Source organism: Cherax quadricarinatus, chromosome 48 (assembly GCF_038502225.1).
Source record: "Cherax quadricarinatus isolate ZL_2023a chromosome 48, ASM3850222v1, whole genome shotgun sequence".
Lineage (NCBI taxonomy): Eukaryota > Metazoa > Arthropoda > Malacostraca > Decapoda > Parastacidae > Cherax > Cherax quadricarinatus.
In genome coordinates this window covers 8,225,415-8,242,525 of record NC_091339.1, presented here as the reverse complement: position 1 = coordinate 8,242,525, position 17,111 = coordinate 8,225,415, and the positions used below count along the sequence as shown (strand labels likewise).

At 40.9% G+C, this 17,111-nt stretch overlaps 1 protein-coding gene and 1 long non-coding RNA gene across 2 annotated transcripts in view; one reads left to right on the top strand and one right to left on the bottom strand.

The window, feature by feature from the left end:
• LOC128696194 (nephrin-like) overlaps positions 1 to 17,111 on the bottom strand; it is a 377,731-nt gene that overhangs the window by 12,831 nt on the left and 347,789 nt on the right. The window contains exons 9-11 of the mRNA XM_070094859.1: positions 14,430 to 14,581; positions 13,603 to 13,744; positions 9,944 to 10,104 (exon numbers count right to left, since the gene is read on the bottom strand). Coding sequence (XP_069950960.1) covers positions 9,944 to 10,104; positions 13,603 to 13,744; positions 14,430 to 14,581 — 455 coding nt within the window. The remainder of the gene's footprint in view (positions 1 to 9,943; positions 10,105 to 13,602; positions 13,745 to 14,429; positions 14,582 to 17,111) is intronic.
• Positions 1 to 17,111, top strand: part of LOC138854067 (uncharacterized) — a 343,922-nt gene that overhangs the window by 254,782 nt on the left and 72,029 nt on the right. The window lies entirely within an intron of this gene.

Here is a 17,111-nt window from a genome sequence, read left to right as displayed (position 1 = left end):
GAAGGTCTGGGAGATCCACCTTTTTTGAGGGTCAACGGTGATGACTCCAGTGTTTCTTCAAGGCCACAGTCTCCAGACAAAATTTATGTGTGACTAACTACCCAGGTTTTGAAGTCTGATAATTTTCCCTCCTGTGCTCTCCAATTTCTTCTAGAGATGTGTTTTGTGCAGCCAGTTTTGCTTACTGCACATTGCTGTGAGACACGGGGTTGCTGATGTAATTTAATGTCTATTTTAGTTTTTGCAAGCAGAGATGTGATAGTGGACATTAATGCTGTTTAAAGAGAGCGTTTCTCAATTCATAATTTTTCTATTGATGTAAATCAATTTTATGTAATCAATGTCTGCAGAGTTGACCCAGTCATCTGTATTAAATTTTGTGTCATATATAGTAAAATACATTAACATAGGTGTTTGGCCAACACTGAGTTATGATGGAGCATTTTCCTAGTTTAACCTTGAGAGTAAAGCTATAAAGCGCTGAACGTTCAAACGCGTTTCACAAGTCTGCGAATTAGGAGTGCTCAATATAAGAATAATACGTGTTTTAAATGATAAAAATTGCACAAGGGGATTAAGAAAGAATGAGTGCTTAATGCAAATTTTCTTATTTTTGGTGGGGAATTTTGTGCTTTCCCAAACCTTAGGTTATTTTTTCCTTTTTTTTCCCCTTGACTACTTGCAATCAAATGGTTACAACTAGCTAAGTGAGACCGGTGGTCTGGTGGTGGGGGTATTATGCAGGGCATTGTTGAAAAATGTGTTTTAAAACGATCCATTAAAATAGTGTCAGTAGACGAGGATTGTACTGAAAACGGATGTATATTGGACGTGGTCATGACTGGCCGGGGGAAGAGAGAGGAGAGATGTTTGTGTAACAATACTCCAGGAGCCGTGAAGAGTGGGTTGGTGTTTGGGGTTTGTTTAAGTATGGGGTGGTATTTTGGGTAAGTTTTAGTCCATAGGTCGTTATATTGAATTTGTTTATACTCTTATGATATTGCCTTTAAGGCCCTAGTGTGGAGGGTCTTGTGTTTTGGCCAGTACAGTTAATAGTTTTTGCCAGCAGGCTAAGAGGCCGGCAGAAGGGGGGGGGAGTGTCACGGAGCCCCATTGTTTGTATATATTTTAATTTTAAACAACTAGTAGCAGTGTGCTAGTGAGCTGTTATGTAATATATAGAAGATAGGTTTTGTGTTGTATAATTAAGGTTACTATTAATATATTATATTTTTGTACATGTTAGTTTCTATTCCCTTCCTGATAATATAAGTAATGACTAGTTTTTTGTGGAGAGAGAAGCTTAGCCCTAGGATGGTGTATTTTGTTTAATATATTAAAATATCCTAGACAGAGCTGTTACCCCTAGGAGCCAGTATATATTTACGTAACGTAATAACTTCGTTACATGGTCTTAGTCATATAACCAGTAACTCCGCTGAACAAAATATTGTATGACTAAAGCCTGCGTCAGGAAAGCCTTGGGTACTGGACGAAAGCTCCATTAAGCGGGACGAAAGCTGTGTTGAGCGGATCCTCATGTAACTTACATTATTGTCAGGAAAGTGTTTGTCACAAGACAAAATTTCCAGTGAGTAATTATATGACGGATACCAACGTCAGAAAAACCTCGGTCATGTAACCAACACCTCAGCTGACAGAGTCGTCATATAACTGACACACAAACAGATTTTCTTCCATTTCTCCCCCAGATTGTGTTTAAATCTGGTTAGACGTAAATGGCGTAAGGGCGTAGTTAGACAGAGGTGTAGTGAAATAAATGGAAGGTGTAATGGGGAATAGTTGAAAGTATAAGAGTGGTTGGAAGAAAGTGTACGTGGCTGGAAGGAGGTTTTTGGTTGTGGTTTTAGACTTGTGTAGCAGGTGATTAATAAGTGTTGCAGGAGAGTGGTTGGAAAAAGGTGCTGGAGTGGGTTATCCTATTTTTTTTTTTTACAAATATGCTGCTATGTATGATAATCTATGTAACTGTATTTGTGTATGCCTGAATAAACTTATAGAAATTACTTGTATGGAGTGTGGTTTAATGAGGTGTATAGCGCTGGTCGGAAGGAGGTATAGGAGGGAGTGGTTGGAAGATGTAGGGGCAGGAAGATTGAATGGAGCATTAGATGCATATGGAAAGTGTAGAGGGGAAGTTAGAGTTGTGGGGGATGAATAGATGAAAGTGAAGGGGGGAGGTGGTGGTTGGTTGGGGGTCATAAAGTTGTGGTGCGAGGCGTAGTGGGTGATTGAAAGGACGTATTGACGGAGTAGCGAGTTGAATGGAAGGATGTGTAAGGCTTGATTAAATGGCGTAGTTGAAAGGAGGTCTAGTCGGGTGGTCACGAGAAGATGAAGGTACGGGAATAATTTGATCTCGCCACACTTTCTCATGTTGTGAGCGCGCGAGGTTTCTAGTGTGCTCAGACACCAAAGGAATGTTATATTCATTAATATTCATATCTCACAGCTGACAAGCAGGACTCGAAGATAAACACTAAGATGAGACAATTAGGTGGGGTGGGGAAATGGTTTGTTTTGAGAGGGACTTGCCTAGCATGAGCCAGTAAACCTGCTGCAGTGCTCCTCCATTCTAAATATCCCAGGCATGCAGATGCTCGGAGCTTTTTGCCCTAAACAACTGCACATGACATTACTTTAAGTTGATTGTAAGGTTTTTACCCATCAGGTGTTACTTGAATACAAACTCTCTTAGTGTGTGTACGAATGGTATATAATACCGACAAGATGAGATTAAGACACATGTGCAACATCTGGGTATCTTTATTGTAGACGTTTCGCCATCCAGTGGCTTTATCAATACAAATTCTAGGACATAACTTGAAGACAGTAGAACTATGTACAGAAGATGAGGTAATCAGTCCCTCAACCTAGGAGTAGGTGCAAAGAGCACCATAGTCGTGGAGATTCTGAAGCAGAAGAAAGGAGCCTGGCGCTTATATAGTAACGTCAGGTGTAGCAGACGAGGGCATATTCACTGGTAGGCGGGATTCCCCAGTGGAAGTAGGTCCTTCCCAAAGAGATGGGTTAGTTGTAGTAGTAGTTGTCGTAGTCGTGTAGGTTATGTACATTTTTTTTTTATTTATATTATCACACTGGCCGATTCCCACCAAGGCAGGGTGGCCCGAAAAAGAAAAACTTTCACCATCATTCGCTCCATCACTGTCTTGCCAGAAGGGTGCTTTACACTACAGTTTTTAAACTGCAACATTAACACCCCTCCTTCAGAGTGCAGGCACTGTACTTCCCATCTCCAGGACTCAAGTCCGAATTAAGATTCCATGATGTTGCAGTGTCTGACAAGTTGTGTACGAATGGTATATAATACCGACAAGATACGGCTTTCAAGATAGTAAATCCTGTATCACGAACGTACTGGAGCTTTACAAGGCATCAAAAGTAAGACAGGAGAGAGAGGGACGTGAACTCTAGGAAGGCTTTTGACACAGTACTGACCAAAAAAGTTGGTACAAAAGCTAGGAGAGTAAGCAGGAATAACAGGGAAAGCACTATAATGGATCAGGGCATACCTGACGGAAAGGAAACAACGAGTGATTGTCTGTGAAGAGGTGTGGGAATAGGTGCATCTGACGAGCGGGGTTCCACAAGGGTCAGTCCTAGGGCTGGTCCTGATTTTTATAAATGTGAATGACATGACGAAAGGGATGGAAACAAAGGTATTCTTGTTGGCAGATATGAAACTAATAAGGAGAATATAAGCAGACGTGGACAAGAAAAGGTTACAAATAGATCTGGACATACTGTAGGCCTGGTCTGACAAGTAGCTACTAAAGTTTAATCCCCACCATGTGCAAAGTTATGAAAAAATCCAGAATTACATGCAACCTTAGTTTTTCCAAACATGTATCCTGTGCAAGAATAAACACTGCATCCACAAACAACATCCATCTAGAAAGGTGTTTCTGGATCTGCAATAAGGATGTGGAACTCTGGACAGGTATCAGGAAAGTACTCAGGAGGTTAATAAATAATAAGCATGAAAACAATAAGGAACTTCTGGGTAGTCTACCCAAAATATATAGAGTATGAGAGGATGGGAAAGGAGTAAAGTTTAACATTCAGAATGCCCAGTCTACAACAGTTGACCCGAAAAATAGACACCCACTGGAAACAATACAGAAAACAAAAACATCAACTAGCTCAATCCCCTGTCATAGGGCTGACTCAGACTCAGCCTCCAGCCTTGGTGCTAATCTGGATTCAGCTAATGACTCTACCACAGCCATAGCTCCTATTACAGATGTAGTAGAGGAGTCCTCTTCCGGGAAAAATGTTGGCCTCCTGAAAACAGATGGTGGTGTCTCTGGCTTGCTATTGAAGACCGTAGTGCAGTTTTAAGATCTGCACAAATTGGGAATACATCCAGTACTAATTGTATCCAATCAAAAGCAAAATGGTGCAAATTCTATGCTTGGAACATCTTTAAGCATGGAATATCGAGGAAAACGAATGGGACATGCAACTTTGAGCATCCCAAAAAATGCCGCGACCTCCTGTGTGTAGTTCTACCTCTTGCAAATTCTTCCACCCTGAGATGTGCCACTCTTCAGTCCTTAAAAAACAATGTTACAACACCAACTGCCCTGCCTACCACTTAAAAGGGACCAGGAAGTACACACCCCATAAAACAATTCATAGTAGTTACAGCAGTTATGAAAACTCCACTCCAAGTGATTTTTTAGTGGCAGGAAATGAAAGAAAATGGAAAAAAAATAACCAAGATAGTTCACCACCTTGGTAAATAAGGCACATACCTGGAGTTTACACATGGGCAACAGTTAGGCGTCTTTATTCAAAAACGTTTCGCCTACACAGTAGGCTTCTTCAGTCGAGTACAGAAAGTAGGCAGGAGCAGTAGAGATGTGAAGACGATGTAATCAGTCCATCACCCTTGAAGACATAGATTTGAGGTTGTCAGTCCCTCAGCCTGGAGAAGAGTTCTGTTCCATAGTTTGAAATGATGTGAATATCAAGTGACAATGTGGAGACTTACATACTGTCGGAAGGAGAGGTGTAGAGTAGTAGAATAAAGAATGTAAACACTGAGAGATCACGTCCCTCTCAGATCCAGCAATTCTCACTTGAAAAAATTGCCCAAGGTGTTTTCTGTACCAGGATGCCATTGTGTTAGTGTCTGACAGAATATGAAAATGGTATACAATATTGACAGGTTGGTAAGTAATAAACATACACAACTCTTCTCACTTTTTCAAGTGAGAATGGTTGGACCTGAGAGGGACTTGGCCTCTCAGTGATTACATTCTTTCTTCTTCTACTATACACCTCTCCTTCCGAAAGTATACAAGTCTCCACAGTCGCTCTCTTGATCTTCACATTGTTCCAGGCTATGGAACAGAACTCTTCTCCAGGCTGAGGGACTGACAACCTTAAATCTACATCTTCAAGGGTGATGGACTGATTATATCGTCTTAACATCTTTACTGCTCCTGCCTACTTTCTGTACTCAACTGAGGAAGTCTGTAGGTGAAACGTTTCGGAATATAGTTGCCTAACTGTTGCCTATGTGTCTTACTAGCACATGACTGACTGGAACCCACATGAAAAGAAAATAGGGAACTGAAAAAAAATGCAGTCATAGAAGAGGAGAGAAGGGGAGATAAGAAAGTAGACAGCAATTCTTAGACCTGCTGGTTGCTTAGTTGAAGAGTAGCAATATTTGACGACTAGTAAACATAAGAGTTTTCCAGAAGAAAATTTTGGACTTTCTTCGTATTTCCTCTGCCCCTTCTTGTGTTCCATTCATTATCACCGGCCATTAAAGTGTTCCCCTAATATTTTTACAGACTCCTTCGGTTTTATCAGCAGTGGTTAGCGTTCCTTCCCCCTTGTTCCAGTCTTTCTTCTCTTGCTTTAATAAGCAAGAGAAGAAAGACTGGAACAACTTGCTTTAATAAGCAAGAGAAGAAAGACTGGAACAAGGAGGAAGGAATGCTAACCAATGCTGATAAAGCCGAAGGAGTCTGTAAAAATATTAGGGGAACACTTTAATGGCCGGTGATAATGAATGGAACACAAGAAGGGGCAGAGGAAATACGAAGAAAGAAAATAGATAACTACTATAGATGGTGACAAGAGGCAGGAAGGCACAGGGGATGCTTAGAGAAGACAGACATCCATCGCATGACTGCTAGCATGGTAATCTTGTAGGAAGATAATGGGGAGGTAGAAAGAGGCCGATGATAATTTATTGGCTTCGGGAGGTTGATGGTTGGTCAGGGAGATAAAGGAAGATAAAGAACAACAGACTGTAGATAGCACTGAACATTGAGCAGAGAAAGTATTATTCCAGAAATCATTGAATATTGATGAAAGTTTTATTTCAGAGATCATTGAACATTAAGGAGAGAAAGTTTTATTCCAGAGATCATTGAATATTGAAGAGAAAGTTTTATTCCGGAGATCATTGAATATTGAAGAGAAAGTATTCCAGAGATCATTGAATATTGAAGAGAAAGTTTTATTCTGGAGATCATTGAACATTCAGGAAAGAAAGCATTATTCCGGATGGAAAGTTTTCATAGGGCCAGTTTTCTTCGAGGCAAATGATGCCTGATTACAACAGCTTTCTTTTGAGAAGTAGCTCAAGGCAGGATCTCGAGAGAGAAAACTTTCTTGAGAAGCACAAGGAGATATCACCATGAATATTTGGATTGGGACAGAACAGAAATGGAGAGAGAGAATAGTGGAAGGAGCATGAGGGAAAAAACATCAAATTTCGTCAGAAGCTAAAGAGAAGGAGTATCCAGCCTCCAGAAATATCTCAAGGCTGCCTTCCCTGCCCAGCTCTCAGTAAGCCCATCTCTAGGCCTACCCTCATTTCCCTTTAAAAGAACAAAAAGCTCAATAGCATGCAAATGGAATAATTAACAAGAATGATGAATACAAAGAGAAAGAATGCCTAGTGCAACCACAGGTGCAACAGCTGTCACAGAGACAAAACCATTTTGAAAGATAACAGATGCAATATTCCCAGCAGGATATTAAGTAATGGGGAAAAGAAAGAGGTAACAGAAAAGGAAGAGAAGTGGCACTGCTAAGAAGAAATCAATAGAGTTTTGAGGCAGTAGGAAAGATAAATAGAAATAAGCCAAATGATTATTTAGTGGGCATGACCAAAACTTGGGGAGTCAAAGTAGTATTAACAGTAATTTATATCCTACTACCAAATAGCAGCAGACCACCACCTACAACTAGCCAGTTGCTAACACCACAGTGGGCATATAAAACAAATATGAACGAAGCACAGCAACTTAACCAGGGATAATTTTCGCCGAAAACAAAAAGACGGACTCGGGCAGAAGACTAGGAACATGGAAGGTTAGACGATGGAGTTGGTGGTTGAAGATTTGATGTCAGCATTATAGGGACACAAGAAGGAAAAGATGGAAGATGTGATAAACCAGCAAGACTGGATGAAGTATATACCATCACTGCATTTGATGTAGGCAAAACAAAATATGATTTTCGAACAACTTGTGGAAGTAAACATCGAGGGAAGACTAGCAGAGAGAACAGCTTTCAGAGACAAACTATGCAAGGATGAGAGAAAAGGACTGGAAGAAAAGTCATGACTTAGATAATGAAATGCCTAGTTGAAATGTACCAGGAGGCAGAGGAGGACTGTATACCTGGAAGAAGAAATGCTGGTAGCAACAGTGATACAAAGAAGAACAGTTAGAAGACCGACAACATGGAAGAACTTTTGAAAGCGCAGGACAGAAGAAAATTCCAGAAACATTCTCACAGGTGAGGAAAAAAAGCCAACTCAACCAAAATTTCTTCTTAAGAAAGACGAGGGTAGAAGTCCTAGTAAATACTAATGAAATGAGGAGGAGAGTTCACGAGAACCAAAAAGTTTGCCAGGAGTTGAATAATGATTTGAAGAGGTGTTCTTAAAGGAAACAGTGGCAGCGCGAGATAGTAAAGGAGTTAGAGCGCACTAACGGCCTCATACACAACAGGGTAAACAAACACTTTAGTGAACTTGATGCTTCAGACACTTAGACCTGGGAAAGTGTCACCTAAGATTCTACTGTGTAAAGTAATGGAGATGATAATCATATATAAAAACCAGCGGAGGTTTAGAGAAGGCGAATCTTGTCTTACACAAACCTGCTTGATTTATATAACAAGGTAATTAGAATGTCTGGGCAACATGGTGGACTGCAAGACGGCATTTGACACACTACCTCACGAAGGTCTGCGATAAAACTCAAGAAGTAGACAGAGTAGCAGAGTCTTGAAGAACAGGAGGAGAATGAGGTATTCAGTCCTTCAACCTTGAGTCGATGTGGTCAGTCCATCAATCCTGATGGACTGACCACATCGGCTCAAGGTTGAAGGACTGATTACCTCATTCTCCTCATGTTCTTCAAGATTCTCCTTTGTATGGACTGATGAAGCCACTGTGTGGCGAAACGTTTCCTCATTAAAGATACCCAAGAGTTGCACATGTGTCTAATTTATCAACATGTCGGTTCTCTGAACCATTCATCTACAAAGAGTAGCAGAGTTTGAGCAACAGTAAATGAAGCAATACCTAATGGGAGGGCAGCAAAGAGTGATTGTTTCAGAAGAGAGTTTAGGATTACTAAGAGCCACAAGAGAGGTTCCACAAAGATGTGTATTGGGACCGACGCTATCTGGTGTAATAACAAACCAGTCAGATGTATCTCTGCAGATAATGTGAAAGTAATGAAGAGATGAAAACAGATGGCGAGAAAAAGGCTGCAAATGAATCCTGAGAAACTGTTATCTTTTTAAGGTTATGAAAATTAACGAAGAGGAAAGAAGACCGGAAAATGAGTATAGGCTCTGTAAGCAGAGACAGCAAACCTTAATTATGGGGACCATAAATGTGAGTTTAGTACCAATCATACAGCCAGAGGTGCCCATCAACCTAATAGTTTGTAGCTAATGGGTTATTAATAGGTTTAAAATTAGTTTCAGGAATCTCAGAGTCATGCAGAGCCCTATATTCAGTACTACATTTCAGACTCATCTTGAAAAAATCAGCATCAGTATGAAACATGTCAAGAAGCTGAAAAAAAAATGCAAAAGACTAGTTCTGGAGCCGAGAGGAATAAACTATGATAAGAGACTAATGAAACTGAACCTAGCGTCTTTAGAGATAAAGATTATTATTATAATCAAGGGGGAAGCGCTAAACCCGGAGGATTATACAGCGCCTGGGGGGGATGTGGAAGGCATTCAGGCTTAATTCGGGGAACTGGAGTACAGATCCAGTTCCCTAAATCAAGAGCCCCTCACCAACATCAAGGAACCTTCCTTGAGGGGTTAGAGATAAAGAACCAGGAGAGAGATGACAAAAAAAGCTCGGTGAACAGGAAGGCCGGATAGGAATAATGTGTTGATGAAGCAGAAACAGACGTACAGCAGCACAGTGTGATGTTGAAGACATACAGGAATTATGGAGATGCCAGAAAGTATTCTTCAGATTTTAGGTGGTCAGAATGTGGAAAATTACCAGGACGAAGAAACCGTGGAAGCAGACTCCATACCTTAAAGAATAAAGAAGCACAATACCGTGACTGGAACAATACACAAATAACCCGCACATACGAGAGAAGCTTACGACGATGTTTCAGTCCGACTTGGACCATTTACAAAGTCATACTGTGACTTTGTAAATGGTCCAAGTCGAACCGAAACGTCGTCATAAGCTTCTCTCTAAGTGTGCGGGTTATTTGTGTATTGCTTCATACGTAATTTTAAAACAGGAAAATGAAAGCTGAAAGGCGAATAGGAGGGAGTAAATCTTAGCCCCTGCAGAGCCTAGGAGGGCCAGGAGCTAAGACTCAAACCATTGAACCGCGAATATGTGATTATGAATAGGTGAGTACAAAGAGAGACTCACCGAGTTGGTAGAGTTAGCCAGGAGAGTGTTGGTGTTAGGTTCATACAGCTCGAGCATGAAGGTCTGGGGGAGACCACCGTCAAATCCAGCTACACAGCGCACGTTCACCATCTCCACTGACAGGTTGTACGTGGAACAGTTGTGTACGGGGTCAGGTTTACCTGCGGGGAAAACGGGATGTACATGGAACAGTTGTGCAGGGGTCAGGTCTGTCTACAGTAAGAGATGTTTTGGCCATGGAACAGTTGCTCACTGGGTCAGGTTTACCTGCGGGGAAACAGAGATTTTACGTACAAGTGTTGCGCATTGGGACAGGATTATCTGCAGGGAAACACACGTCGTATATGGAACAGTTATACTGGGGCTCAGGGTTGCCTATTGGGTTACAACGGTTGTTTGGCTCACCAGGAGACTTTGAATCCTTGAGATGGAAGTTAGAGCAATGACGTAGTAATAGTAGTGGTGGTGGTAGTAATCACATCACCGTGACCTGTCCTTTAGGTGTTATGCACTTTCCACGCCATATATACACCTAGAAGTGTATTTCTCTCACCATATTCATGCTCAGAGTTTACTTTAATCACTATTGGAGAGATTAAAGTATTTTTTCTCTGGTGGTGAAAAGGTTACGTGGAGCCTTAATGACCCTAGTGTAGTAGGTAGGCATTAAACCCAAGTAACCAATTACTTTAATATTATTTAATGTCTGTGAGAAAATACCAGAGTGAAAAAATAACAGAATAGAAATTGCTGAGAGCTTTCCTATGTTTGCACTTACAAGTCTGGAGGAAATCTGGTTCGTGTTACTGTGGTATTACCTGAAATTGGTTGTCACCTGTTTTATAGTGATTCCTTATATAATATATATAGATGTAGGTGTCCTTATATTCTTTAAAAATCTGTTAAACTTTTCTTATGCCAAAATATTTGCCAAGTTCCGGCTGTGAGGATGATACTGTCTTAAAAAATATTTTTTTATGGAAGTTTACTATTGTATTATCAGGTAAAAGGCGCAGGATTAGCAGCCAACTCTCAGTATGGAGAGGAAACTTAAGGTGAGGATTATGGCCGCTCTGGACCATTATTAAGACCACACTAAAAATGGTCATAGATCCACCAACAACTTCATCTAAAATTTTCTCTTCAAAGATATAGGTGAGTACAAATAGGAAGCGCATCTGTCTGGCGCTCAGCAGACGAAGGATCAAGCCTCTATTACGTCTTGCGCTGAATGACCCACATGGGTCTAGCGCTTAACATGAATTAAATAAATAAAATTCAAAGATTGTGTGTGTGTGTGTGTGTGTGTGTGTGTGTGTGTGTGTGTGTGTGTGTGTGTGTGTGTGTGTGTGTGTGTGTGTGTGTGTGTGTGTGTGTGTGTGTGTGTGTGTGTGTGTGTATGTGTATATGTGTGTGTGTATGTGTGTGTATGTGTGTGTGTATGTGTGTGTATGTGTGTGTGTATGTGTGTATTTGTGTGTGTGTGTGTGTGTGTGTGTGTGTGTGTGTGTGTGTGTGTATGTGTGTGTATGTGTGTGTGTGTGTGGAAACATCCATTCACAGCATTGTGATTTTTATTTTTCTTGTTAACTGTTCCATCAGCGGTATTTTTGCTTTTATTGTTCCAGGACGATATTATGACTTGTATATTGTTGTTCCAGTTTGGGTACTCCATCTACGTTAATGTGACCTGTATTTTTTCTTATTAATTATTCCAGCTTGGATATTGTGGCATTAATTGTTCCAGCTACGATATTATCATGCGTAGTTTTCTTGTTAATTGTTCCAGCTATGGTACTTAGATTTTATTGTCCCATCTACAGTATCGTGACATTTATTTGCCTTTTCATTGTTCTTACCACTTTTATTCATCTTCGCAAATTGTTTCAACTTCCTTAATACGACTTATTCTTCAACTAAACTGCTCAGCTATGGTACATGACGTATGTGTTTTTAGTCCTTCTAGCCACTGTATTGCCATTCCGTCTTCTGTACTGTACCAGCCACTTTATTTTTAGTTACTCTCCTGGACAGACAGCTAATGTCAGTAACAGCCTGGTTGATCAGGCCCTGGTCCACCGCGAGGTCTGGTTATGGAACGGGCCGCGGGGGCGTTGACCCCCGGAACACCCTCCAGGTATAAATTGTTCTAGTCACTGTATTTTGAGTTATTCTTATAAATTTTTCCATTCACTGTATTTTGAGTTATTCTCATTGTAAATTGTTGCAGTCACTGGACAGTAATGTGATACATGTATTGGCTGCATTGAATACTTTGGTACAAAAGATACTACACATATATAAACACTTTGATATCTAACATGCACGATACATGTGAAGCATTTAGCAATGTGTTTTAAGATGCTGAGGATGTTTGATCTGGCGATGTATCGGGAGGTGAGAGAAACGTTTTGAGGTCTTTTGTACGTTAGTGTTTCATGTCTTTATAATGAGTTAGAAGTCTTAGTAATTATTACGGCATCTTAAATGTAATTACGAGTGGCTGATTTTACCCGAGTTACTTATGCACTTTTACCGTAGTGCTAAATAGATTCTGTCGCTTTTTGGATACACAATCATTGATATACATGTCGTTTGACAGAGCTACGGCAGCTTTGATAAGACCCTCTTTTTATAGAGCTATTAGCGAATTTGATCTTTATGGACGGCGAGGCGTAAACCACTGGTTTACCTGTCCTCTGTGTTTCCTTGACGTGTGTGGCTTCCATATTATATTTTGGTTATTTTTAGAAGCCTCAAGCTCTGTTCAACACAGATTTCACCTCGTTTTTCAGTGGGAAAACTGAACACTTCCTGATCACAGTTATTCAGTAGTTGCTGCTCCATCACATCTGCATGCTGGTCGGCTGCTTCAACTTGCTGGGTGTAGAGATTCTCCAGCTCTAGCAGCTTACGTTAATTTATGACTGAAGAGAATTTAAGTTCTTGTGTAGTCTGTGCAGCTTCATTTTGCATGTTTGTATGCTGATTTACAATGGGTTCTAGCTCAGTTATTCTGGTAGCTTCATTGGCAACAACTTGTAATTATATGTAGATACTTCGTAGTACTGATGTAGCTTTCTCTTGCTTGTCAATACTAGCCAGAAGTGCAGGAGTGTAGTGATTTCCCAGGAGTTATTGTAGACCGCCTACTTTCCATGCGTTTGTTAGAAGTTGGGGAATTCGTGTCATAGAATTTTTGGTTGATTATAAGTCCAGTTTTCATTCCCTTACCTCCATTCATGTTGATAAAATATCAAAAGTCGAATACGGGGTATATCAGAGGTTTTAAATGAAAGGCTGCGATATCTTGCGCCTGGCAGCGAAAACAATGGTGGCGTCTCTACGTAGCAGTCACTTGTGTATTGGGTTTTATATAGTGATAGTCATTTGTGTATTGGGTTTTATATAGTGATAGTCACTTGTATATTGGGTTATGTAACTAGTCATTTTCAGGAACGGTGTACGAGAAGATGAGAAGCTAACAAGAGATAAGAGACATAAATGAGACAGTTTATGAGATGAAGGTAAGAGACTAAGGTAGAATGATGAGACAGTAAGTCCGTTAGTGAGAGTGCAAGACACTTAGCAAAGCACTTAAATAGACATTACCAAACTCATTGAAAAAAAATAAAATCAGCAATATAGAAGAAACTCACCAGCAGGAAAGACATGGAAGACACAAGGTCGTCTTTGGTGACCCACAGAGTTGGTGCCCCAACACAAGAGTGTGCCGTAGTCCAGCTCGTTGTTGGGTGTGTAGCTTACTGTCGATCCTGACTCTAGCAGCTGGATGTGCTCCTGATACAGAAAATACTTGACTTTAATATAGGAGAGAGAGAGAGAGAGATGAGATAGCAGAGGGAGAGACAAAAGTTGGGAGGGAGAGAGAGATTGTAAGTATAAATGAGTAGCGTGTTTGTCTTGCGACTAGTGAACGAAGGACTAAGCCTCCAGTACTGCTTGTCATAGATACCCAACATGGACTTACCTCTAGCTACTTCAAACTGAATTGGGAGAATTGTATGTTACTGTATTGTGACGTATTATTTTGTATTAAGTCTAATAAAACATTATACCAATGTAAATTATTCAGCACAAAATGTGCTGGAGGATCGATCCTCATCTATTAAAATGTTTAATAATTCAGAGTTATTAAGACCTGATTCCGTTAGTGAGACACTTGTGTAATACCTGGGTATCTTTAATGTGGAAACGTTTCGCCAACAAGCGGCTTCATCAGTCCAGTACAGAGAAGAATAGATGAGGATCAGAAGGAATTTGAGGTAATCAGTCCATCAGCCTGGAGTCGATGGACTGATCACATCGACTCCAAGCTGAAGGACTGATTGCCTCAAACTCCTTCTGATCTTCATCTGTCCTTCTATGTACTGGACTGAGGAAGCCGCTGATTGGCGAAATGTTTCACAATAAAGATACCCAAGAGTTACACAAATGTCTCAGTCATCAACAAGATCTGAGTCACCTTGGGAATATCGGCACTCTCGCCGCTGTTGTTGAAGGTCCACCTGAAGGAGGTGGGACTAGGGTAAGCGTCCAGGTAGCAGGGAATGTTCACTTGTTCATTCCTGGCGGCTCCGTGGTACGTCATCTGAGGTGTTCGGCACACAGGTGCGTCTGAGGGGGTAACAGAAAGTCCAGTCACTTTTAACGTTCTTTTACTCAAAATTATATTACGACCCTACTGTATATGGTAGCAGCACACCCACCATAGTGTGCTGCTACCCTAATGTATGTGATAATTGTATTGAGTGAATCCCCAGTGTACAGTTCCCTTAATGAATATGATTTACAGTGTGGGAACCCACCACTGTGTACTGCTAATCCACTACATATGAAAGCTGCAGTGTGGGAATCTACCACAGTGTACTGTTAAAATAACCATGCCATATATAAACTAAATAATGTGGATCTTAATGTTGCGGATTGCGAAATGATTTAGGAGTTCTGGTCAGTAGTAATCTAAAACCTAGACAACAGTGCATTAGTGTTCGCAATAAAGCTAACAGAATACTTGGCTTCATAGCAAGAAGTATAAATAATAGAAGTCCTCAGGTTGTTATTCAACTCTATATATCCTTGGTTGGGCCGCATTTAGATTATGCTGCACAGTTTTGGTCACCGTATTACAGAATGGATATAAATGCAGAGGAAAACGTACAGAGGAGGATGACAAAGATGATCCCCTGTATCAGAAATCTTCCCTATGAGGATAGACTGAGGGCCCTGAATCTGCACTCTAGAAAGGCGTAGTATTAGGGGTGATATGATTGAGGTGTATAAATGGAAAACAGGAATTAATAAAGGGGATGTAAATAGCGTGCTAAAAATATCTAACATAGACAGGACTCGCAGCAATGGCTTTAAATTGGAAAAATTCAGATTCAGGAAGGATATAGGAAAGCACTGGTTTGGTAATAGAGGTGTGGACGAGTGGAACAAACTCCCGAGTACCGTCATAGAAGCTAAGACGTGTAGTTTTAAAAATAGGTTGGATAAATACATGAGTAGGTGTGGGTGGGTGGGTGTTGGACCTGACTAGCTTGTGCTACTAGGTCCGATGCTGTGCTCCTCCTTTAAGTGACTTGTCTGACCTCACTGACCTAGTGAGGTCAGACGGTCAGTGAGCTTAAGGTTACTAGGTCAGTGAGCTTAAGCCGGTAGGAGAATTGGACCTGCCTCGCATAGGCCAGTATGCCTGTTGTAGTGTTCCTTCTTTCTTATGTTCTTATGTAAAAGCTGCAGTGTGGGAACCCACTACTGTGTACTGTTACCTTATTATATATGATGGTTACATTGTGGAACATTTACTGTGTGCTGCTACCCTGCTCCACAACATAGTTACGTTGTGGGAACCCCGCTATGTGCTCCTACACTACTCTATACAGGGTGGGTCAAAAGTAGGGTTACACTTAGTAGGTATAAATTTAACTCCTGCACCTGCTCGGCATTTTCACACTTCCAGTACGGCTTTAGATTTGGAATTATGGTTTTGATAAATTAAATCGAAAACGTGAACGAATAGTGAAACATCTGTGAGCCTAGTTTTGGCCCACCCTGTATAGTTGTTGACTCTGATGCCACTGCAGTAATGGCTGCCACACGACCCTTCAGAATATTCTCAGTAAGCCTGGAGTTTACCTGTAGAGAGTTCCGGGGGCCAACCCCCCCGCGGCCCGGTCTGTGACCAGGCCTCCTGGTGGATCAGGGCCTGATCAACCAGGCTGTTACTGCTGGCTGCACGCAATCCAACGTACGAGCCACAGCCCGGCTGGTCAGGTACCGACTTGAGGTGCTTGTCCAGTGCCAGCTTGAAGACTGCCAGGGGTCTGTTGGCTCTCCTAATCTTACTCACTTTGTTTCTCATTTATCTTCTGCGCTGAACAAGTTACATAATCTTAAAATTCAGCTTAATTAAAACCCAAAAAACTGTATGAACATATTTTGCCTAAATTTATTTTGCCAAAGGTCGCCTTTTTTATAATTTCATGATAATTGTTCTTCAGAAACACTGAAATTACTAAAATTGAAGAAAAGGCATTCAAAATAGTGAGATTAAAAAAAAATATTGCTTTAATCATGCTATATCATCGGTATGGAAACAAAGATCAATCATACCACGGGCGGGATCTGAACCCGCGGTCAGAGTCTCAAAACTCCAGACCGTCGCTTTAGTGGCTAACGCAACGGTCTGGAGTTTTGAGACTCTCTGACCGCGGGTTCAAATCCCACCCGTGGTATGGTTTGTTTGCAATCGTGTCATTACGATTTCGTGAGTTGAAGATCAATGTTATAACAAACTCAGAAGACTTTGTAATAATCTCAAAAAAAAAAAAAAACTAAAATGCAAGTTAGATAATCGAATTGAAAACAGTGACTAAACTAAATGTGCTAATAACATCCTTGTAATCAAGACACGTATGCAACAGTTAGGTATCTTTATTATGAAACGTTTCGCCTACACAGTAGGCTTCTTCAGTCGAGTACAGAAAAGTTGATAGAAGCAGAAGATACTTGAAGACGATGTAATCAGTCCATCACCCTTAAAGTTTTGAGGTGGTCAGTCCCTCAGTCTGGAGAAGAGCATTGTTCCATATTGTTTCATACTATGGAACAATGCTCTTCTCCAGACTGAGGGACTGACAAC